The 25,671-nt window shown below is 44.1% G+C and overlaps 1 protein-coding gene across 1 annotated transcript in view; it reads left to right on the plus strand.

Annotated features, from left to right (window-relative positions):
* Positions 1-701: 701 nt before the first annotated feature.
* Positions 702-25,671, plus strand: part of GNAI3 (G protein subunit alpha i3) — a 33,415-nt gene continuing 8,445 nt past the window's right edge. Inside the window, exons 1-5 of the mRNA XM_008147121.3 lie at positions 702-952; positions 20,470-20,512; positions 20,627-20,768; positions 21,952-22,109; positions 24,467-24,595. Coding sequence (XP_008145343.2) covers positions 835-952; positions 20,470-20,512; positions 20,627-20,768; positions 21,952-22,109; positions 24,467-24,595 — 590 coding nt within the window. The 5' untranslated portion in view covers positions 702-834. The remainder of the gene's footprint in view (positions 953-20,469; positions 20,513-20,626; positions 20,769-21,951; positions 22,110-24,466; positions 24,596-25,671) is intronic.

Genomic DNA, 25,671 nt, shown 5'->3' on the forward strand with positions numbered 1-25,671 from the left:
CAGCGTGGGAATTCTATGGAGGAACTTACACGCTTACCTTTCAGGGAGAGTCTGCTAGCGATTCCAAGTAGCCCTGTGCCAACAGCGCAGGAGCTGGACAATTCTCAGACCCACACAAATTTGCACGTAACGGCACGAGGACCAGCGAGCAGGAGGCAGAGGGACAGAGGTGGGAGGAAGGGATCGCCCCAGTCCCGGGCACGGTCGGTCTCACGGATCTCAGCGGTGGAGCGGGGCCAGGACCCGGCTCTGAGGTCTGCTCCCATCCCATAGATCTGGATGGGTAGGCCCGGGCGGAGAACGTGTCCTGCACTTGGCCAGGGACCCCGGGTTTGGCCGGAGAGAAATTCCCGGCAGCAATTCCCAGGCGGGTTGTGGGTTCTTAACAGGAATCCTCCCCCTCCCCTCAACCCTCATCCAAAGCGGGGCTGTGCCCTGGGGAAGGCGCCATGATCTGAAGCCAGTCCCTGTTTTTTTTTGCATTTATTTAAATATGACAGCCGAAAACACGCAAAGGGATTAAGGCGAGTTCCACGGGTCCTGGAACCGCCCGCAGAACCACCGCCGGGATTCGCCAACTCCCCCTCCCTCACCTCCCGTACTTCCGCTTCCGGTTGCATCTCCAGTTCCCCCAGCTGAAACAGCTCTAGCCGTACCGGCCGCGGGGCGTTTCCGGAAGTGGCGTAAACACCGGATATCCGGTTTCTCCGGGCGCTCCGGGAGCTGACCGAGAGGGCCTCCGCCCAGCAGCAGACGCCGTCTCGGCCGGCCGACCCGCACAGTCTCCGCGGTGCGTGAGTGAGCCCGGGCCTGGTCCCCTCTCCCGCCGCCGCCATGGGCTGCACGCTGAGCGCCGAGGACAAGGCGGCGGTGGAGCGGAGCAAGATGATCGACCGCAACTTGCGCGAGGACGGGGAGAAAGCGGCGAAAGAAGTGAAGCTGCTGCTCCTCGGTGAGGGCCTGTGGGCGGGGCCGGCGGGGCTTTCGGGGCGGCCTGGGCGCTTGCGGGGGGCCGTGAGGGGCGTCCGGCCGGGCTGGCGGGGAGGATCCCGAAGCGGGTGGAGGGCGTGACGGGCAAGGGGTTCGGGTGTGGGGTCGGCGGCCGAGTCTCCGCAGGGCGGGATGCGGGAGAGGGGTTCTCAGGTGGGGGGAGTTAGGGAGAGGGTGTGCCTCCGAGTGGACTTGCCTTTAGCGAGGGGAGTTGGGAGTGCGGGGAGACGGGACTGTGGGGTGTATAGGAAAGGCTCCCGAAGGAAGGGAAGGGGATTAAAAACCTAGGGAAGGTTTTTCGAGGGGAGTTGGAGTGGTGGGTAGCCAGGAGGACGGGGTAGAGTGTGTGGGGCTTGTATGATGGCCTGAGAGTTCGGAGCGAGGTGATGCTTGATGGCAGGGCCGAGCCGGGTGGCTCAGCGGTTAATACACACAGAGGGGCTGGGCCAGAGGGGTCCCGGAAGGCCCCGGCATGTGTTCGAGGGGGGGCATTTTGCACAGGAGGGAAGGTGGAAGAACCCTGGCTTGCCCAGGCACACGAAGGTGTGTGGTCGAGCTAAAAAAGTGACAAGTTCCCGGGTATAAAGGAAAAGAGTTCGGTTGCAGAGGCTGTGTCTGTTTTTCCACCTTTTTCTATCCTTTTTATCCCCTTAAGGTTTTATCACCCCTGCCCTTGGTTTTGAAAAGGGGAGATGGTGTGAGCCGAGGAAAGTTAAGGACGGCCTTGCTTGAGGTTTGTGTCCGAAGACGTAGTGGACAGTCCAGTCCGCATTGGCAGTTGGTAGGGATGATGGGCAGTGGGAGTGGAGTTACCTTAGGATGAGTTAAGGAGTCAGACATTTACTGTAAAGACTGGGACAGACTTCTGGTGAGCCGTTTTCTTTTCTTTTTTTTTTTTTTTTGGTCCCTTCGAACTAAGAGCATTGACTTCAGGAATTGCTGCTTATTTTACCCCACATTCGTTTTAAGTGGCTTTTAGGTAAAGTCAGATGCATTTTACTCAGCGTGATTAGTTTTAAAAGTGTTTGAGAGGCTGGCTTCTAGAGGCTCAGTAAGCCCTATGAAGAACTCTAGCATCAGCTTGTCACTAAATCAAGCCAATTGTTTCATTGTAAGTAATTTCTAGGGATCTGTTGGAGAAGAAGTAGGAGTCATGGTTTCTGTAAGCAGTAGAACTTTATTTTTTAAAACAATTGATTTTTGAGGAAAAGAAGTTGCTTTGAGAGAGGTGCCACCCTCACCTGCTTTTGTGCTCCAGGATGTGCTGGGCGCCTGTCACTCCTCCTGTTAACCTGCTTGGTGGTTTGTAGATTGCAGACGCCCTGGTAACAGCTTTCTGGATGGAGGGGGCAAGTTACACGTTCGAGCTTGAGCTTCCAGATTGAACACCTGATCTTTCAGAAAGCATGAACTCACACTGTAGCTCTAGACAGCCGCTCTCTGTGAAACAAGTACCGTTTGTGAATGAGCATGCCCTTTGGCACATGCTCTTTAAATACTATTAATATTGGACAGACATTGCTCCGTGGGGCTTTTCAGGTGTTTGATATAAATCACAATGCTCAGGGCATTAGCATCGTCTGTATTGATCAGCTGGTTGTAAAATTAAAGGTGTCTCTCACCTTCTGTGCGTGTTTTGATTTATATTGCCCGTCAGAGGTCCCCTCAGGGCATTAGCCGATGGTAATACAGTTGCAAACTGGGAGGCTTTCTTCCAAGTGGCAGGATTTGGCAGGCGGAACTTGTCCAAATGTCTACAGAAATCTTTATTCAGGACTTTTAAATAGTGCATTTAATTAAAAACAAATGAAACATATGATGACTTAGGAAACCTCAAAAGCTGTAAGTAAAAATCGAAGCACTAAAGCATTTGCTTTTAATTTTTTTCAATTTCATTGTTTAAAGTAAGATTTTTTAATATGCTTGAGCAAGTTTAATCAGCCACTTCAAGTAGGTTATGGATACAGATGCTCTTGCTGGAACCATATCATAACGCACATATGAAATGCAAGTTTTCTCCCTTGCTGTTTCTTTAAGCAAAACGCACCCATCACCGTATACAAAGAATTTTCTTTTTGCTGTGGAATACCTCCTGGATGTACATGTAAGTCGTTTTTACTTCATCACTGTGAAGCTGACAAGTGTAGACTAAGTTGAGCTCTATTTACTTGCCCTTGTCTCTCCTGGCACATAATAGGTGTTCATTAAATATTACTGTATTTTCTTCCTCGCAGGGATGTAGGTTAGCACAGTGATTAACAACATGGGCTCTGCAGTCAGACTGTTTCACATTCTAATTCTCATTCACCAGCTCTAACCTTGGGAAAGTTATTTACACAATTCTCTCTCAGCTTCCTCATCTTTTAAAATGGAGAAAATAGAGGTATTTCATAGTATTGCTGTGAGGATTAAATATGGTAATAATGTGAAGTAGAACACAGCGTGGTACACTGTATTAGCTCGGTGAATATTAGTTATTTTTGTTATTAAATCAAAATGAATGTTACAGATTACAGGTACTATGAAATTCAGATTAAGAAACTAGTGTGGGCTGAATTAGTTAAGGAACACTTCCATGTTATAATTGTTTTATTACCTTTTATTTGAATTTTCTTTAGGTCTATTATTGGAAGGATCTTGATATGCCAGATTAGTGTTTTAATCATAATTTTCTATAGAAAGACAAAATTATATTTTGCAAAGCTTTCCAATCAGAGTGCAGTGCATAGGATGGCATACAGGTGTGCTGCTTGCAGACTTTTAAAATAGTTTTGAAATTTTAAATCATTTTTATAATTTTTCATTACAACAGTTGAAATGATAATTTTGGTATGATTTCCTCTGTAAAATTTCTGAATTTGGTATTGAAAATATTTCATTTGGAAGATTTATACTAATTAGTATTTAATATCATCTGTAATACTTTGTGTTTGATTTTTCATGTCATAATTTTATGATATGTGAAAGACATATCCAGCTTACCTCAATAAGCTGCACAAATATTATCCTTTTCAGTGTGTGCCATGATGTAGCAAAGTTGGGACGCGCTGGTATAACGGACAATAGCACTGCTTTTGAGAAAAAGAAGTGTCACATAAAACCAAATTCAGTTCCACCTCCATTGATTAACTGTGAGACCCAGAGCATGTAACAACCATATGAGTTTTAATTTTCACACATACAAAGTGGGAATGATGATGCCTGTTTGATCATATGAAATGAGATGGTGCATGTAAAATGCTCAGCAAACAAATATTCAGTAAATGGTGACCTCTGTTATTACAATGTTTGTGAAGCTTATCATTTTAGCTACTTTTTTCAAAGGTGTTTCAGGCAGATATCTAATTATTTTTCAAATATTAATATACTCTTTTTAAAGATCTTCAAGGAAGTTTAGTAAATATCAATCCTTTATGGTGAAGAAATTAAATATTATCACTTAGTTTTGTAAGTTCTTTCGTGATCTACTCCTGTGCTATCTCCAGATTTTCATTTCTTGTAGTTCCTCTTAGCAGATCTTGCGCAAACATTATACAAAATGAGGGTGATGCTTTGTTCTTTAGGATTCTGCCAGTGGCGGCATGGCAGAAACTAAGTTACGTGCAGATAGTTGGAATCATCTAATTCACTTAAACCCTGTGTGAATTAGATGCAGATAGTTGGAATCATCTAATTCACTTAAACCCTGTGAATTTCTCTGCTCACTTATGACTTCTTTGGCCCTGCCCCCACCCCCACCCCCATGATTCACATTTAAATATTTGTGTATCACTGGCTGAATCTGCTCATTGAAAATTAGGCAGTCCCTTGATAAGTACCATATACATTATGTCCTCATAGGATGATATCCTTTGCAATGTTTGCCATTTTTTGGCATAAGATTCATAGACAGTTGTTAAATTTCTTGTGAGGATGCATCTTGTTTCTGAGGGGGAAAAAACTGGCATAAAAAGTAGAAATTCTCATTATAAAAATAGGTTTGTTTTTTATAAGCACTTACTGTTCTTTGTGTCTTTTATTTAAATGCACTCATCATTCTGCAGTCTGACAATGTGGTCCTTTTTAGGAATTATAAGATTGTAATCTTCCCCGAATAGGCTAATTCTGTAGGGATGACAGAGAGTAGGGTGCTTAGTGCTTATTAGAATTTATAGGGTATGGAACCTTTTAACCAGGGCTGCATCTGTGTTGTTTTAAAAATAATTTTTAGCCTATTAAACTTATTTGCAATATTACCAAAAAGTCCTTTAGTTCTGTGCCAGTTGTCTCTATGAAAGTGGTTCCTCTTTTGGCGAAACCCGAAGACCTGTGTTCCTTACTCAGTTCCTCCCCTGGTGCTGAGCCTCATCCCCAGTTGCTGGGAAAGGAAAAGGGAGTGGGTGGGTCTTGGCAGGTACTTCCTCTTTCCCCCCAACCCTCTCTCTTCCTTTCTGGTTTCTTCCATGGCATGCTTTAACAAACAAACCTGGGGTGTGTGTGTGGGGGGTGTACCCCTTAGGGCTTCAGAAGATCCATGGCTTTTTATAAATTGCTAGCAAAATTTGTGGTTATAGCATTTTCCTGGGGAGAGGAGCCATAGATTCGCTCACGTTCTTTTCCCACAATACTGTCTGCCCTCCATTCTTTTAAAGTCCCTCATTGGGACCAGGAGAGTCAGTAGCTGCGCAAAAATGGAAAGTTCCAAATGCAAAAGAAAAAACCTAGACACTGGGAAGAGTGGTTAGTTCCTCTTTTAGAGGACAGTTTTTACTTGGAATTTTGAGAAACCTATTTCCAGTGCTTCAGATGGCTTGTCTTTCTCCTGTTTCCCCAATGAATTCATTACCTGCCGGCCACCTCTTACCTCAGGCTGATAAACCTAACATAGAACTTCCCTCCCCACGTCCCTTCTCTCCCCCATGTCCACCTGTCGGGAACTGGCCTGTTCTGGCATCATCATTCTCAAGTCTTCTTGACTGAAAACAAAGCTAGATTTTTAATTCTTCTCTTGCTCTCATCCTTACAACTAGTCAATCACCAAGTCCTATGAATCATTTGTTACCAGATATTGGCGTTATTGGACCTGTAAAATTTTGTTGTTATTGACTGACTTAGGGTCCCATCATTTTCTTTCTCTTAGTAAATGCATTTTAAAAATATCCCGAAGTTCCATCTGTTATGATTACTGTGCAGTTCCCTTTCCTCCGTGAAACCTTTTTGATGTTCTGTCCCTTTCTTTGAAATCTCATAGTACTTTTGATGTCTCCTATAGTCTGTCTACCTTATATTATGATTATTTTTATACTTACCTGCTCCTAGCTACATGGTTCTTGAGGACCGAGAGGACTCGCTATTTCTCATCTTTATATTATAAATAATGCTAAGGTGTTTGGCCTGTAGGGAACAGGAACTCTCTCCCACTTGTCCCAATCAAGGAGGAGTTTACTGAAAGGATACAGTGGGCAGCTTCATAAGCATCAGACATCCAGAGATAGACAAGAGAGGAACAGAGCCGGGCCCCGTGTGTAAGGATTGTGATGCGTGCTATCTCCACCATTCCTCCCAGGACAGAATAGTCACTTGTTCTGTTTTGTTGGTAAGCCACCTCTTCAGATCAGCTTTCTCTGCTCACTGATGACTTCTTTGGCCCTGCCCCCACCCCCACCCCCAATTTTCAGCTTTGGCTTACTCTGACAACTCTGGCTCCCACACTGTTTGACCAGGTAGTTCAAGTGCTTCATGTCCTCGGAGTCAGGTTCCCAGGATCCGCATTTCAGGTTCCTGGGAAAGAATGTCAGATTGGCTCAGCCATGTCAGGTGCCCACCACTATCTAGCAGCGGCGGTGGGAATATGGCAGGGTTGATGAAGTATTATGAGTTCCGTTAGTCTGACCCTTTCAAAGATGGGGGGTCAAGTTCTCTATTAAGGCTAATGGAGCCCAGCGCGCAAAATCGTGTGAGACCCAGGACCCAGAGTCCCGTGGCTTGGAGGACCCAGAAAGAGTCCCGCAGCTGCCGCCACTGCTGTTGCTACGGCAGGCAGGACCCACAAACCCACCCGCGCCTCCGGTCAAGTCCCCCAGAGTCAAGTCCCTGCCCACCGCATGCACCTCACTGCACACGCAGCCCCGCCCACCTCGCATGCGCATCCTCCTGCTGAGCGGTGGTTCGGTGTGATGGCCACAGGCTTTATATAACAGGTGGATAGAGTTAGTGATTAATAGATGACAATCCTGCAATGTGGTCGACACTCATTAAATACAAGTTGGAATGAGGTGAAATATTGAAGAACTAACTATCCCTGCTTTAGCCCTAGCTGGGTTGCTCAGTGGTTAGAGCATCGGCCCACAGACTAAAGGGTCGTGAGTTTGATTCTGGTCAAGGGCACATACCTCAATTGCAGGCTTGATCCCTAGCCTTGGTCGGGGTGTGTCCAGGAGGCAACCAATTGATGTTTCTATCTCTACTCCTCCCTTCCACTCTCTCCCAAATATTCTCAGCTGAGGATTAACAAAAAACAACAACGCTTTAGTTTTTCATTAATTCACAAGAACATGCCTGCTAATTCTCAATATTAAGTTGTCATTTTGTATGGTTGGCAGATGTAATTAAATTCAACTTGAGGTAGGGTGCAGGATTTTAAACTCCCATTATCAACACATCCAACTCAGAAGAGTTATTTAATTACTATTAAATAACCGAATTCACCTGAATTTAATTACTTTCTATTTTAATTCAGGAGCTAATTTTTTAATGCGTATAATCAGTACATGATCTGTGCTTCACCATCCCAGCTTTTTCCTGACTTTTTTCCCCTACTATTTTTATGAGCACCAGAAAATTGTCCAAAACTAAGGGAAGAGGTAAAACAGACTATTTTGCTCCTTGTTGATAATCTTGCTTATTTGTTTGTTTGTTTAGTGAGTAGGTAAAAACATGGCAAAGCAGATAGCTCATAGATTTGAGCCATCATGCTCTGTCTTATGTTTTGTTGGCTTAGTGTAGTTTTGTTTTATTAGGGATTGGGACTTGTCAGGGAGGGTGGGGAAGGGAAGAAGAGATGCTCTGAGTACCCAGGAGCGAGAATGTTAGCCACAAAGACAAAGGTCTAGAGCAATGGACTCCAAATTTGTTCAGATTACTGGAGCTTGTTTTAAAATTTAAACAGAATACAGAAATAAAGAGACTGAAAATTGGGAGATCAGTCCTAATCGCTGAGCTTCATTTTCCTTGTTCTGCATGAGGCCTGATCTCAGGGTCCTTTGTGGAGTTAATATTATCAACCAGATGGAGTATTTTAGCAAATTATAAAGAGGGCTGTTTTTTTGTTGCTAGTTCTCTTATTCTTGAGTTTGATTGAACTTAGTTTAACATAAAGATGTTTAGGAAGATAGTTAAAAACTGAGGTTAAAAACCTGAAAGACATAAATTACATAAAGTGCCCATAGTGTAAATGTTCAAGAGAATGTAAAGAAAATAAATTGTTCTAGTATTTGATTTTAACCTCCAGTTTTTAAACTGTCTTACTTTTTGGTATATTTCTTTTTCAGTGTTTAGCAAGTTAGAGTTATCTTTAAGCCTTTATCTATCCAGGCTATCCTGTTACCTGCTTAGCAATCATCTGTATCATTTCTGTAATTCAAGCTACTTGAACTGAGTAACATTGTGTTAGGATCCCTGTTTAATCATTCTAGTTTTGATACAGTCCTCTGTGTAAATGAAATATCCTATTTTCCATGATTTGCTATTAAGTTGTAACAGAAATGAATATAGCTAATATGAACTAAGCAAAGAAGGATTCCCAAAAGACCAAATTTGTTTGACATGTATCTGAAAAATGGCCTAATGATCTTAGACAAGTTTCAGGAGGATGTAGACTTCAGACATGAATTCCCTTTGATTTCCAAGTTAGACTCAGGAGGTACTTAAAAGTTTAAGGAAGATTGTTGAAGGTTAGCTGAGATATTAGTGTTCATTGTTTGCTTCTTTTTGTCACCAAGTCTACTCAAATGGTTAATGTTTTTAATATTCATAACAAAAGTCTTAGTTTGTTTTTTTTTTAAGTGATAGTATTTTACATCTCAGAATTGCTTAACATAAAAGTAGACAGTGCTCTAAATTTTTTCTAGCTGCTCAGGGAAATCTCCAGCTGTAGAGTCAGGCATGTCTCACCATGATCAAAACATACACTCTATTTATGTATTTAAATTGTGCTTGTATCTTCTGCTTTGTTTAGGTGGCCTGAGGTTAACACTTACTATACTGGTGATATAGGGACCTTTAAATCAGACTTCTTTACAATTAGCGGGGTAGCTTGATTCTTGTCATCTTACAATTAACCTTTCTGTAAAGGTTGGGTTTTAAAATTAAAACAGTATTCCATTGAATTCCAAAAACTTATTATGGAAATGTTGCACTGTCCATGGCTTTCTGTTTTAGTCATGTATTGATATCCCTAGTTTTTAAAACTTTTTCTTATTAAATGGATAGTGTTGTATGGAAATGGATTTTGCCTGGGACCTTGGGAATTACCTTTTACAAATTACTGTAAGTTATAGAAAGATTGTTTCAGAGTAACATACTTTTAGTAGAGCATGGCCCCTCTGTTCCCTGAAGTTAGGACATGGGAATCATTAACTTCAAAACAGGGCTCTGTTTGAGGCAATGCTGTAATTACTACCGTGATTTACATAGTTAATGTAGTTCTGATGTCTGTGATGTGATAGTGCAGCCTTAAACGCTCTATGGAAGTGATTTCAATGTTGAGTTATGCATTTCGGGAAATAACAAATTGAACTCCTTCCTTATGATGGAAATCTCTTTTACCATTTTGCAGCATTAATACATCCTCACATATTTTAGTTCATTTCGGGTTGTTAAAAAATAATTTCGTTCCTTCTTCTACTTCTAAGAAGAGAAGTATATTTCTTTTATTTGTGTTATTATGGTTGTAATGAAAATTCACATTCATGTCCTCATCAGTATTTGTAGTTCTTTCAACTTTTTCTAGACTACTTAAAAGTTTTTTTAATACACTTTTTATTTTGGAATAATTTTAGATTTACAGAAAAGCCACAAGATAGTGCATAGAGTTCCCATGTACTGTTCACCTGGTTTCTCTTAATGTAGACATCTTACACAGCAACGGTACATTTGTCAACACTAAACTTCACACTTCATTGGGACTTGAGCAGTTTTCCACTCGTGTTCTTTTTCTGCGCCAGGATCCAGTCTAGGGCACCGCATGGCGCTTGTCAGGCTGCTCTCAGTTGAGCTTTTTGGCTTTCGGTGTGGCAGTCCAAAGGAGCCTCGTTTATTAAGCTGCTTATGATCAGCTATCTCTGATCGTCTTATATGTGCTCAGGTGCTTTCCTGGCCTGGAGATTACAAATAGCTGAGAATAGAGCTCTGAAGCAATTCGAGCTGTGCAGATACACAAGTAAACAGTGATAATGTATGTGGAATGTGGTTACAGAAGGAGTAGCCAAGTTCTGGAAGGAGGTGGGGAAGGGACATATCAGGGAAGTCCTCCCAGGGGAGGCGATGTTGGAGATGGACCTTGAAGGATAAATAGGAGCTCTTAAGGCAGAGACTGGAGAGAAGTGCACCCAGACAGAGGGGGTACTGGTGCGTACAAAAGCTCAGTGATATCTGTGAGCCAATGACCAGGTTTGCCTGCAATGAAGGGTTGGTGTAGGAATGGAGGAGGTGAGGCTGGGGAGGTATACAGGGATTAGAAGAGTGCTCATATGAGTATTTTACTTTTCTATCTCACAAGAAAATTTTGAGGTGGGGCTAGTAAGAAATGTACCTTCGTAAAATTAGTCTTCAGTGATGGATGTGTACAAACCCTATAATTTAGGGTTAACATCAAATGGCTTTTTGTTGACCTGCTTTCAAAGAAGTGAAAGGAAACTTACTCACCAGAAGCCAAAATTAGAATACTGAGGCAGCCAGAGGCGAATCCCCCTCCTTGCTCACAAGTGCCCGCTCCCTCAGGCATTCTCTCTATTCCGCAGAAGTGAGGAGGAACCCACTCTTGTCCCACGTACATGGCCAGTTGCCCAAAGAGAACACCGGCTCTTGAGCAGCACTCAAGTTACTTGTTCATATTCTCAAGTGATAGCGTTTTGAGGAGAGCTATCGGCTAAGCGAGCTGTCTCTTTTTCTCTCTTAATCAAACCAACATCTTCCTTAGGTGATTTATGAACGTTAAAGTGGCTGTTAGCTTCCTGCTTTATAGTTTACTAGTGACCCGGTGCACAGATTCGTGCACATTGAAAGGAAATTAATTAGAAGGTGGCCGGCAGGGCAGGACTGGGCAAGACGGGGCCAGACACGCCCTGGAGCCAACCCCCCACAGTCCCTCCCCCACCAGATTCGGGGCGACAGTGCCCAGCAACATAATCCATGGCCGAAGGTGGAATCGCGTGGCCCCGTGAGGAATCGGGGTCCCTCCTCTCTGGTTCCGGGGTGCGTCACCACCACCGCTGCCAAGTCACCGCAGCTCGGCAGCTCCTGCGTTGAGCGTCTGCCCCCTGGTGGTCAGTGTGCGTCATACCTACCCGCCGGTCGGACAGTTGGACAGTCGCTTAGCCTTTTATATATAGAGAGAAGGCTTGTAAAATGATAGGATTGCCCATGTAATTGGAGAAAGATGTGAAACTACAAACCGTATACTGTTGTGTAAGGCAGACATATTTTGGTAGTTAGGATTTGGGGTTTTTTTAATGCCTTCCCCTGCCCTATTGCATATTCACCTTCTAGAAATATTTCATGGAAAAGTAATTGATGTTAGGAAGAGACACAGGTGACTTCAGAGATGACTGGGCATCTTTAATGTTTTATGCTGGGTGATAGGCACACAGATGTTTGTTTTGTTACACATGTCACAATTATTCCCTCTTATGTATTCAATATTTAATCAAACCAACTTAAGATTTTTTAAAGGCCAAAAAGAAAGGTAATTGATTCTAATGAACTTAAAGTTACTTCCATTCAGTTTTTATTTATTTTTATGTTTTGATTTGCTCACAAGGAATGGAAAACTGATTCAAGCCAGCTCAGGAGTTGGGCGGGAACTGTTGTTAGCCTGGAGAGAGGTTTTCCGGGAAAGCAGGAGGAACGGAAGAGTCGGGCCATGGGAACTGAGGCAGCGCTGCATTGGCCAGGCTCCTGTTGTCTTCCCTCTTCCGGCTTCTTTTTGCTTTCTTGTCTTCCTCTCCCTCTGTCTCCTTGGCCCATCCATTCTCTTTCCCCGCCTTCTGTCTCTTCTCTTGTGTGCTCTCTCCTCTCTCGTGGCGTCTGGCCGGCTCTCTGCACGGCTGTCTTCGCTTTTCCCTAGGCCAGCTTCCCCGGGGCCCTTCCCTCTCTGACATGGATGTGCATGAAGGCCCCATAATGGCAGCCTGGGCTCTCACACATCGCAGCCTGGTAGTTCAGGATTCCTGTTTCTCCACTTCCTGTGCAGCTTCCTCAGTGAGTCTGATGGGTCCTGCTCATCTTTGGGAGCGAGGTCGAGCAGGGTGCAGGTCCTTTGTCAGCCGGGCCTGGGTGACTCCTGCTTCAGGTATTCACTTCCTGATCAGTCACGGGGAGGGAGTGGCCCAGATCATGTAGGCCATGGCAGGTTTTATCAGAAATGTTTTATATGCCCTTTAAGCCTTTTTGGCAATGGCTTCCTAGAAGAACCTTTTCGGAGAAGAGACCGGTTCCTCTGTCCCAGTCGCACTCACTGCCATCTTTCACCCTTAGGTATTCATTCATTTACTCCCGGGATGGGCAACCTTGTGAGCTTGGTGTGTCAGACTTCGCAAAAAAACTGAGCATAACTCGGGTAGTGTGTCGCTTTGAGGAAAAAAAATTATTTCGCAAATGTTTCATCCTCAGGAGCAGCAGATGTTTCATCCTCGCCGCGTGTCATCAGAAATGGCTACGCGTGTCAGTGCTGACACGTGTGTCATAGGTTCGCCATCACTGATTTACTCCCTGAACAGGTATCTAACGAGGACTCCCTGTGGTTCACGCCCTCTCTCAGGTGTTGGGATACGGGGTGGACGGGACAGATTCGTAGCAGCGTCACTGAAGTGGACGGTGGGTGCCGGGAGCTGGGACAGGCGTAGAGTGAGGTGCCGAGGGAAATGGGGGATGGAGAGGTTTGAGAGCGAGTCCACATTTATTGTCAGGTGTAATTGTGGGTGAGAGGTGAGGGCATAGCCAGGAATGGGTGTGGGACTGAGTAAAAATAGCAGAGGAATGGAAATCTGTTTCTGTTAACTGCCCACATTGAAAATTCCATCCACTGCAACTGGCATTTGCAAAATGTGATTAGGTAACCACTGAATCTCATGGAAACTCAAGCCGTCCATCATGTCCGCAGTTAAGTGCCTACCTGTCCTAGATTGTGGCTAGATACGGGGTGTGGGACACACAGAAAGAAGGCACTACTTTGCGCTTTGTAAGAGCGCTTTTGAGCATAGGACTACTGGAGACCTAAACAAGCACAAACCCAATTCATTACATTAATTTGACCAAATAGTGAGTGTGACAGTGTTTGACACAAGCCTGTAGGATCGGGCTGGGCCTGGTCAGAGTGCCTTGCGGGAGAAGGACAGTGCGGGAGTGTTCAGGAGGTCCCAAACAGTTTCATTGCCATTTCATCAAGGCCAAGAAAACCAGTCCGCAGCTCAGGAAGAGTGAGGAGAGCAGGAGCGGGGAGAGGGTCGGTTTTTAGAAGAGCCAGAGCTGGCCAGAGATCGCAGTAAGGTGAGGTGGCTGGGAAGGCGAGTTTGGAACTTAATTTTGGAAACTAACCTCTGGGGCGGATACTGAAAGGCAGTGAACAGTCCACGCCAGCCACCAGAGTGGGAGTAATAATAATGTGCAGAGAGGATGGCGCGGGCTTCAGCAGAGAGGGGAAGTTTGAACTAAAGAGGGTTTTCAAGGATATTTATGTGCAGAGACTGGGCAGGTTTAGAGGGACAGTGGGCCAGGTGGAACAAGGCATTCTGATATTTTAGGCTAAGGAAACTTGCTAATTTCACACGAAAAGCAGTTTCTAACTTCTCCCACGAGACCATGCGTTCCTAAGCTTATCTGTATTTGAAGTCCCTGCCCAGCAGTTTTTGACACATACAAGAAATGCTTGTGAGTGGGGAAAAAAGACTGAGAAACAATTTTTATTTGCTCCATGACGTAATTCTGCTAATCTTTTCTTTCACTGAATTAAGAAGTGACCGGTTTTTGTATTAGGAATGGTACCTTGAAAAGCATTCTGAATGAAATGTCATTTTCACCTTAATCTGAATTTTCACTGCTAGCTGCTCTATGCCTGACAATGGAAAGGAATCAGTGGGAGCCATCAATCATCTTGTGATTGGAATGAGCATGGCCTGCGGTCCTGTGATCCTTAGTGAAGGATATTCGTTCTTTAAAGAACAGCAGCTAACTTGAATATTCCGCCGGTTTGAGGTTATGTAGTTACAGGGCCCCTTGAGCATGAAGAGAGGTTTGCTGTCAGACACCCTTTTCTCCATGTGCTGCACTGTCTGGTGCTTTCTGTTCTCTGTCCCTTCTTGGTCCTGATTGCCTGATAGGAGACATGCTGATCACGGGATTATGGTCACTCTTGTGAATGGTTGGGTTAATAGGATGATGTGACCCATGGTCTGATTTCAGGGCTGCGTGTGTCAGAACTAGACATTGAGTCTGCTGTCAGCTTTATCGAGTCATTAGAACCATAGTGTTAGGGTGCAGCCACAGAGCACCTGGGCCACAGCCCTTCTCAGCTGATGTATAAGGAGACAGGCAGGCGAGGCCAGGTGGCTTGCCGAAGGTCCTGCAGTTAGTCATGCAGAGCTAGGACCGAAGTCTACTCTTCCCGAGTTTATTATGCCGTGGCACCGTTTACTAAGAAAATACTTCTAAGTGCTGAGTTGTAAATGAAAGTGAGGATACGTTAGAAAGAAAAAACAAATTTATTTGCTGGTCAGGTTTTCAACCCGCTGTGGTACCGAAGTCTGTTCTAGTCCGGTGGTCCCGTTTGCTGCTAATGGGCCTGCAGAGGGACCAGGAGCGGGCCTTGGTCTAGCACGGCTGGCCATCCACACACTGCCCTGTGGGGACCTCACTGCAGACCTCCAGGAGAGGGGCGGTGCTCTAGCTACAATCCCGGCCTTTTAGACACTTCGAGATTTCTCCCTGGAAACAGATACTTAAAAGGAAGGAGACGGAGATGTTTCAGGTGCCACAAGAATCGCCACTAGCACACGAGGTAGTGGTACAAGGACAAAACGCAGGGAAAAGCTGGAGAGGCACCGATGGGTGAGAGGTGTGGGAGAGGAGGTGGTAGGCGTTTAGAGCCGAAAGTCTATTTAAGGAAGAGAGGTTTTTTTGGTTGTTGTTGTTGTTCCTCTGGGTGGGGTGGAGAAAATGACTCATGCTTTGACATGGTGGCTGTAGTTTTTAGGTTCTAAGTTGCTGTTTAAGAGTGTGAATCCACATTCCATCTAGGATTTGATTGTTGGGAAACAGCTGCTGTTGGGATTTTGAGCCAACATCAGTGTCCAAGGAGTTTTTATTCAATTACATTCTTTGGGCCCTGACGTTACCTGGTGGTATTCTGACAGTGAAAACAGCATTCACAGTGATGGCTGGTTAATATTCACTGAATGCTGTCGTGTGTCAGGCACTGTTCGAAGGTAAGTAAATCCTATCCCTGAGGGCACAGCAGTGTGAAGGAGCAGAACACACGCATGCACCCTCTATGGACCGGCTTGACGTTTTCTTCTAGTCAAAATGAAAGAGGAAGAAAGAGAAGGCGTCAGGTGACACTGTTTTTCGAGGATCAGCCCTCTTTCGGGGTTTAAAATCAGTGTGTATGTAAGCTGAACATGTTTATTCATGTGATGATGATTTATTTATGTTAGCAATTCCCTGGACTTAAAAAAAATCGTGCAAAGAAATCATCACATGGAGAGGAGATGGAAGGGGGAGGAGGGGAGTCATTGGTGGGGAAAGGGGACATCTGTAATACTTTAAGCAATAAAGATAAATTTAAAAAAAAGAAATCATCAGCATCTCTTAACTTTCAGCTCTGTAATGTAGTGTGTGTGATGGGAAGAAATGAGCGGGGCATGTGATATGGAGTCTCCTCTCAAGGAGCTCCTAAAGACAAAACTTAGAGTGCATTTAGGTAAATATAATGATTCTAGAAGAGTACGTGCTGTAAATGGTTTTTCATCTAACTGTCGGTGGTTATGCTAACCTGTACACACAGTTCTTGTCCTGTTTGATTGTTTCTAAGCTGATTTTCTACATCAATTCTACCCCTTTATTTGCTGCAGATTGCCTTGCTTCTTGTATTGAGAGCGGGACCTTCTAACTTAGCTTCTTCTGCCCTATTTCTTTCAGAAATCCCTTAGCTTTAGCCCTCATCCTTTCTGCCTCTTGATATAAGATGATCTTTTTAAGGATAAATCTTCTAAGTCAAACTGATCCCATTCTCTCCTGTCTCTGGGACCTTTCAGACTTTGCTCTCCTATATACCCTACCCCCTGCCCAGTTCCATCCCTTCTGCTACAGAGTCATCTTCAGTTCTTCTCTCCAAAGCCATGGGTTCTGGCATTGCACTCCCTTTGTATGGGTCCCGTTCTTTACATCCTTATGATTGCTGCCCTGGGAGATGGAAGATGGGCGATGAATCTCCCCTTAAATCTGTGGTGAATTTTGAAGGAAGGTAGGTAAAAGGATGTAGATAAAATAGGAAGGTCCAAACACCGTATCTGTATTGGGAGGGGAAGGTGAGACCTGGGAAGCATGTGGGGAAAACCTAAGAGTGGGATGTTACTAGAGGGGGACTCACTACTGCAGCAACGGAACGCAGAGGATTGAGGTGAAAATGAAGAGTCCAGCCCTAATAAAGGGTTACAGAAGATGTTAGAATTTGGATAGTTAGGAGACAAACTGGTGCATTTGGAAAGAAGGAGAAGGAAGGGGGGCTTTGAGCTAGAAGTTGGAGAAAATTACAGCAATACAATAGGTGCAGCGTCAGGCTGAGATGTGAGGAGTAGGAAGGATTAACTTGAGAAATGCATAAGGAGAAAGAAGATTTGGTTTCAGCCTGATGTAAGAAGAGAAGACTGAGTGAGTTCCAGGTGACTCTTAGATTTCGTACTTGGAAGAAAGGTAAGCTGGTGGCACTTTTCATGGTGACCTAGAAGCCGAATGGGTCCAAGCCTTTTGGTAGAAAGCAAATCAGTCTTTATTTGTATAAAATGCCCTGGAACGCCCACTGAAACAAATCCTTCTCAGTTCTGTGGTCAGTAAGGGGTGCCTTCTTTTAAGAGACGGAAATGGGTACCTAATAAAAGCTTGGGTGAAAAAAATACATACACAAATACATACATACATATTTATATATAGTGTCATAATGAAGAGAAGGACAAACTGACATTTTATCAGGTAGCCTTGGAAAAGCATAGAGGTAGGGCAACATATAACTGGTATGTTTTATATTTTCCTCCCCAGAATTGAAATCGAATCATTAGGTTGTGTGTGTTTTTTAAGATATGCAAGGGAGAAATCACTTCTTTCTAACAGTGTCCTTACAAAGCTCTCTGTGTGCTACTTGAATATTAACTATTTTAGTGCTACCCCTGGTAATTGATTAGGTGATAAGAACAGAGATAATGTCACAGGTAAAAATCCTGTTTGATTCTGTAAAAATGTAGATGTCTGAAATTTTTAAGTTATTTGGATTTTATTTTCACTAATGTTTTTGGTTGGTGGAGTTGAGAAATATTTAGTAAAAGATCATACATATTAAACATTAGTCATTTATCTGTTCAGCAGTATTTATTTGCATGACCAACTTATGTCAGGCCCAGTTTTAGGCCCTGGGAATACAGGGATGCATAAACCATCATGGAGCTTATATTTTAGTGGAGAAGAGAGGAAATGAACACGTCTGTAATGTGAAGAAGTGACAGTGCTTCCAGAAAAGACAAGACAGCGTGAGGGGAGAGGGCGAATGGGATGGAGCTTTTTAGGAAGATTAGTCAGGGAAGGCTGTTCGGAAGGAAGAAGCAGATTTTGTAAACACTTACTCCAGGCAGAGGGAAGAGTGAAGGCAGAGACCATGAGTCAGGATCAAGCTCCCTGAGAACCTGTTTGGTACGTTGGAGGAAAAGCAAGAAAGCTTGTCTGACCAGAGCAGAGAGAACAAAATGGAGAATGACGGGAGTCGACGATGAAGAGGTGGACGGGCCAGAGCGCAGTGGGCCTTCCTGGCCCGGGATTTTACTTGGAATGTCATCGGAGGCAGGGGAGAATTTGAGGTGGAGTTGTGACATGATCTGATTTACGTTTTACAGATTTCATGCCTGCCACTGAGTGGAACACTGACCATAGGAAAGGCAAGGTCTGAAGCATTTAGGAAGTCTTTGCAGTAATCACCTGTGGTTTCCAGTGTGCTCGTCATGATCCATTGTGGGGCGAGAAGAACCTGTTAGAACTGTATATTTATTTATTTAAAAATTAGACGTCCCTAATATTTAATATGCATATTGGTACTGACACCCACATTTCATCTGTATGTTAATTATATGTCACTTACCATTTTTAGCTTGAGCGACTGAGTCAGTGCTGGTGTCATTTACTGAGATGAGGAAACAGGATGGGGCGGGCTTTGGTGGGAAGGTGGGGAAGCAGTAACTCAGTTTGGGGCATTGTGAGTTTGTGATGTCTAATAGAAAGCCAATGAGATAGATATGCCGGTAGGTAGTTTCCATATATGAGTCGAGCCAAGGTTGGAAGCCAAGATTAAAGATCTAAATTTGGAAATCATTAGCATAGAGGCAGTATACAACTCTGGAGCCAAACTGTGTGAGTGCACATTTTTAGCTCTGCTGCTTACTGACTGTCATTGTGGACAAATTAACATCTCTCTGCTGTATGTACCTCATCTGGGGATGATAATATCTACCACACAGGGCATTGTACTCATTGGGTTAATACAAGCAAAGTGCGTGGAACTGCGTCTGGCACTCGGTACTCACTAGATGTTAACTATTATTATCACTTTATGACCGGTGTTTAAAACCAAGAGGCTAGATGAGATGCTCTAGAGAATGAATGCAGATAGAGAAGAGGGCTGAGGAAATAATAACCTTTAGAATTCAGACAGGAGGATGTGGGCTCCAGAAAAGATTTCAAGGGGAGAAGTTATCACTGTGGACAAGTTGTGTTTAAGAGGTTGAATAAGATGAGGAACAGAATTGGCCGTTGGATTTGTTAACATGGAAGTTGTGAGACCTGGGGAAGTGGTTTCAGTAGAGGGGTGGGCATGAACGTCTGCCTGGAGTGGGTCAGGTAGAGAATGGGAGGCACAGGATTGGAGAACATGAGTGTAGACAACTCAAGTGTTTTGGTATAAAGGGAAGAAAACATGGAGAGGTAGCTAGAGGAAGGCCCGTGGAGTCGGAAGGGAGGAGGTGGGGTATGAGTTGATTTTAAGATGGAAGATGATCGAGTAACTTTGTATACTGAAGAGAGTGACTCAGTAGGAAGAGAAACCTCGGTATTTGAGTGACATGGGATAATTGCAGCAGCCAAGACCTTGAGTAGGTACAGCGAGGTGGAGAAGTGCACAGTTGAGGAGATTGGTCTTAGACATTGGCAGAGACAGTTCATCCATTGATGAAGGTAGAGAGTATTCATGGAGGTACACGTACATTGGTGGGTTTGGGTATGGGAAAATGTGTGCGTGTTTCTTTTAGTTCTTTAATTTTTCCAGTTAAAAGAGAGGCAGGATCGCCAGCTGAGAGTCAGAAGTGGGAAGGGGTTTGTAAGGTTTGAGAGGGGTCAGTGTTAAACAGGCATCTTGGAAGGTGGGAAAATGAATTGGCTAGAGAAATGCAGGTGTAATGAATCTCAAGGAGTTCAGTGCCCCCCCCCGACACTTGTGGTCATTAAAATGGTTCTCGCTGGATGAGGAGGGAACCGGGGGGGGGGGGGGGGTATAGAGTGAAAAAGTGCTGGGGACAGTGCCTCCTCTGCTTCTATTTTGAACTCTAGTCCCATGGCTGAGAGGATTGCTCTTGGAACATTCCTCAGGTCCCTGGGGTTGGCAGAGGAATTAATCAACATGGTTAGGCCAACATGAATCATTTCATTTTTGCCTGTGTTCAGTGTCTGATCCTGTTTCATGTAGAGGGTGAGTTCCTAGAGATGTTGGCTTGTCTCCTGGAGAATGCCTGCTTTTCACAAGTGGTATGCAGTAGGCCCTGGGACACTGTCAATGAATTTTATTTGGTTGCTGAGTTATGTAAAGTATAAAAAAAACTAATGGAGAAGCTCACTGGTTTTTCCTGATAGAAAGCCTCACCAAAGTTTTCCCCGGGACCTGTGGTTTCCACTAATCTGGAATTACTACTCTTGTTGATTTCATGCTTTTGTGTTTGATTCCAGATGAATTCAGCATTTGGTTTTCCTTTCTTTCAGGTGCTGGAGAATCTGGTAAAAGCACCATTGTGAAGCAGATGAAGTAAGTTGAGACACGGCCTTTTGTAAGACTGCACTTCCTCATCATGCATGAAGTTCATAGGGTCTTTTCATGTTAGCTCCATCGTGATGATTTGTGGTTTTCTTCTTTTCCAAGAATCATTCACGAGGACGGCTATTCGGAGGAAGAATGTAAACAGTATAAAGTGGTTGTCTACAGCAACACGATACAGTCCATTATTGCCATCATACGCGCCATGGGGCGGCTCAAGATTGACTTTGGGGAAGCGGCCAGAGCAGTAAGTGCCTCTCGTTTCCGCTCCACTTGCTCTTTTTCAGTAGATGCAGTTAAGCAAAATTTGCTTCACGTTTTAGGGAAATGAATTTAAGCAACAAGGTCAGATGTAGCAAAGGACTCTGTGCTCATTTGAGAAGTGTCAGCAATCTGTTTGGGAGGTATTCGCTTGTCAGGTCTTTAGGCAGTGGGATAGAGGAGAGGTTCTGGGATAACTCTTACCCACTTCCTTTACAGCACTGTTTATGATCTTACAGTAGCGAATGATAGCAAGTTGATATGATGTAAAAGAGCCATGACATGTAGCTCTGCTTTCTGAGGTGTAGAGACTTAAGGCAGATATCGCTCTCCCAGAATATACTTGGGAAGGACTGAACACCATGTCTAAATTTTAGAGGCAATTTTTGGTATTCAAGAATACTGTGGCCCTGTACTACACTGAGCTATAGAATTCAAGTTTCTCTTTCTCTTTTATGTGTAAGAATTTATATTTATAGTTCCTCTATTATCCTTCTAGTTATTTATGGTTGGTTAGAGAGTGAATGGGAAAGAACAGAGCTGGGTGTGGGGCAGGTTGTTTTCATGTCTGCTTAGGGTGAAGGTATGAAGTTCATTGCAGAGAGGGGCCTCTGAACAGACCTTTATTAAGAAGGTCTATTGTGGGGAAGCAAGATTGGTCAGTTGTTTCTCCGACGAGGCTTCCAGACTTCCAGAATGCCTCCTGCTCCTGTCTGACCTGAAGGGGAAGGAAGAGAACACTTTCTCCTTAAACTGGTTTTACTTCCTTGGACGTGTGCAGACTTTACCTCTTACGTGCTAGTCTTCATTTCTATTTTTATTGGAGGCTTCCTTGAACAGAATGCAAATGAGTTACACGTGTCTGTCTCACAGGCCAGTTTTTCCCCTGCCAAAATGTATGAGTAACCAGGATGGAGATTAGTAGGCCAGTCAGAAGAGATCTTTGCAGGGGATGGTGGTCTGTGGAGGAGGGGTGGGTAGGGGTAGGGGCGTGAAACCATTCCTCAGCTCAGCTCTGCACTTCTGACTGTAGTGGAGATGGGGTGAGACTCAACGCCTCTTTAGAAATAATATAACATATAATGCTCGTGTGTGTGTGTGTGTGTGTGTGTAAAAGAGACTCTTGTCACGTCTTTAAGAACTGGAGAACCATCTGTCTCTCTCTGCAGGATGATGCCCGACAGTTATTTGTCTTAGCTGGCAGTGCTGAGGAAGGAGTCATGACCCCAGAACTGGCAGGAGTGATTAGACGGCTATGGCGAGATGGTGGCGTGCAGGCTTGCTTCTGCAGATCCAGGGAGTACCAGCTCAACGATTCTGCCTCATAGTAAGTCATTTCCCTCTATCACAGAAGATAGCTCAGTTCATTGCCCATCCTTAAGGAAATGGTGACGTAGCAGACACTCCTGAAGTCTATGGAGTCCTCATAGAGATGGTTTCCGTTTAGTTGGAGAGCCCTTGGTCATTTTGTATGACTTGGAGAAAACCGTTTCCTCTTGCAATGTGAATGGAGACTTGGCACCATGAAAGGAGCTCTGTGGTAGTTGGTAATCAGCAGGTGAAGGTGGTGAGACATCTGCAGCTGGCTCCTGGCTCTCTCCCTGATGCGCAGCTCAGGAATCCCTCTGCGCACCAGGGCTTTGCATCGATTGCCAGCGAGCGAGGGAGTTTAGGATTGTGATTCCCTTTCTATGCATCCGCCTCCTTGGCTGGGTTGCACTATGGATTTCCCGGGGACTAGTCACCACTGATAAAGCTTTTGCCAGATAATGCAATAGCAGACTTTATATAGAAGGAGATGTTGAGTTTTGGAACGGAATTGAAGCATCTGTTTGTCAAGGAAATTCTCTTGGTTTACGTGCTTTTAGGAAATTTGTAATGAATACTTCTTTTAAGCTATAATGTGCTATCCTGTTTTGCTTCTTTTACATTTTTACTTATAATACCTATATTCAGAATGTTCTTTTTTTAACATGCATTTTGGGGGCTTGGTGAGTTCTTGTTACTTGTATTTATTTCTTTACTAAATGAAGACACTTTTAAACATTAAGATATTTTCTCCAGTATTATATTTTCTTACTTTCCCCATTCTCACTCCAACTTAAGTTGTTATAGAAGAAATTAAATATTTGAAAAACTTATTCTTTAAGAGAAAATTTGACCTGTGAACCATTTCAAGATTCTTGCCCATCTTTTTTTTAATATTTTTAAATTGCAGCTATTGGTAGTTTAAATAATTCTTTCTACAGTCATCAAAGCTAGATTGTAGTTGTTTCTTTCATCATACATTCAGTAATCTCTAAATCCTCCAGCTACACCTGAAGATGTGATTTATAGAGGTGCTGTTTTGTGTGTGTTTTCATAATTGATCTAAGCTTGACTGGCTCCTTATTAATGACTAGGGACCCATCGCACAAATTCGTGCCCCTTGAAAGGAACTGTGTGCTGCGAGGCTGCAGTGGGCACAGGGGCAGGTCTCAGCCCATCCTGTGGTCCCCCAGCCGGCCCCTCCCACCATGGCCTGGGTCCCCTCTTTGCCGGCAGCCCCGCCGCTGCTGCTCCCTTGTGCTCGGCGCCGGCCCTGGCCCCACTCGCACCCGCTGATGGCGTGGGCGCCAGCATCAGGGCAAGCAGGGCAAGCGGCTGCTGCTGCTCCAATCACCCCTCAGGAAAAGGGGGAGGTGGGGAAGCCCTGAGGGGTGATCGGGGCCAGCAGCTGCCTCTCGCACCCACTGCCAGTGATGGCCCCGCTCGCACCTGCTGACAGGGCTGAGCGGTGGGGGCTGACGCCGGGCAGGTGCGAGGGGGGCCGGCGCCAGCAGCAGGTGAGAGCGCCGGGCAGGACCGCAGTGCACGGGAGCAAAGAATTTTCAGTAACCACCAGAGGCTCACCCCGATGACAGCGACCGGCGCCCCGCTTGGTCTGGCACCCCCACTCACCTGCTCCACCATCCCGCCATGGCCGACACCCGCCATGTTCTTCATATCAGGCCATAAACCTTTTTTTTTTTTTTTAACATTTTAATCTTTTTTATATATATTTTATTGATTTTTTTTTTTACAGAGAGGAAGGGAGAGGGGTAGAGAGTTAGAAACATCGATGAGAGAGAAACGTCAATCAGCTGCCTCCTGCACACCCTCTACTGGGGATGTGCCCGCAACCGAGGTACATGCCCTTGACCGGAATCGAACCTGGGACCCTTCAGTCCACAGGCCGACGCTCTGTCCACTGAGCCAAACCAGTTAGGGCGGCCATAAATCTTTAGAAACCCTGAAATCATGAAAAATTTAATTTAGTTGTGAATCAGTCTTTTAATTATTTTATGACAAATTAAATTTCTTTGAAGGTATTTATAGTTTGTTTTTGGCTTAGATTTTTAAAAAAACCACAACTTTCAGTTTCATAAATAAAAATAGGAAATACTCATTCTTATTGGGCATAGTTCACTTTTTAGTGATTCACACACTATTCTTTAAAGTCCTATCAGTTTTGTGTGGTGTTTATAGAACTTACTCTGTCTGTCCTCTGCTAGGCTCACATTTTCTGATTTCTGTGATGGGAAGCTGTGATTCTCTCTGCCACTTTAGCTCAGGATCTACTTTTGGCAGGAACTAGTTTAGTCTGTTGACTTGCTGTGCACATGGTTGGCTTCCCCAGGTAAAATAAACGTGTATTTTATTCAGTTACCTAAATGATTTGGAAAGAATATCCCAAACCAACTACATTCCAACTCAGCAAGATGTCCTGCGGACACGAGTGAAGACCACGGGCATTGTGGAAACGCATTTCACCTTCAAAGACCTGTACTTCAAGTAAGTCACCAGCACAGACATCTTTCTCCAGTTAGTCTCGCAATCAGGGTGAAAGTGCTCTAGGCAGTGGCTCTTGTTTTAGAAACTTACCGTATTCATCAGCCTGTATTTGAATGTTTCAACTATGGGAGTCCAAGCATTTCCTTTTTCTCCAAGTAGCATAAATACTTTTGTCCATTTGGAGGAACTAAAATAAAAATTATAACGTGGGTGTCAATAGAAGTAATCATATAGCTACTGGTGTTTTATTTTATTTTATTTTTTTTATTTTATTTTATTTTTATTGATTTCAGAGAGAAAGGGAGAGAAAGAGAGAGAGAGAAACATCAATGAGGAGAGAGAATCATTGATCAGGCTGCCTCCTGCATGCCCCCTACTGGGGATCAAGCCCACAACCCGGGCATGTGCCCTGACCAGGAATCGAACCAGTGACCTCCAGGTTCATAGGTCAATGTTCAACCACTGAGCCACGCCAACTGGGCGCAGTGTGTTTTGTTTTTAATTTTATTATATTCAGCTGCTTTTTTGTTGGAACCACCAAAACAGGTATTGGGTGTTTATTGTTTAGAAGGATAACAATTCTAAAAGGGCAGGAGACCAGTTATGTGGCTTTGTTCAGCCATTTTGGCATTAAAATGGAAATGCTTTTCTCACCAGTGTCAGTCCTTTCTTCCTGGTTGCATATCCCTTTAAGTTTAGTGGAATGGAGCTAATGTAGTCAGGACTCTTGGACTGATCTGTGCACAGTATACGCACAGCTGAGTTTAATACAGTGCAGAGTGGGAAATATTTCTGGGGATAAAGATATTTGGAGAGGTATGATGATATATAAACAGTGGTTGTTTTAGAGAAAATTCTAGTATTTCAATACAAAGAATTTTCTCATCAGCATTAGTAATTTTAAAATAGGCTTCAGCTCATCTCTGTGTTACTGGTCTTTTGTAAATATTAGTACTGTCTTTGGTTTCTGTTTTCTGCTTTTGTGACCTTTGAGATTAGAAGTAGACTTTCCCCCTTCAATGTCTGATATTCTTTTTAGCTACCTCTTTATGCTTGTATGCAGGACGTAGTAGTGA

Source organism: Eptesicus fuscus, chromosome 22 (genome assembly GCF_027574615.1).
Source record: "Eptesicus fuscus isolate TK198812 chromosome 22, DD_ASM_mEF_20220401, whole genome shotgun sequence".
In the NCBI taxonomy this organism is placed as follows: Eukaryota; Metazoa; Chordata; class Mammalia; order Chiroptera; family Vespertilionidae; genus Eptesicus; species Eptesicus fuscus.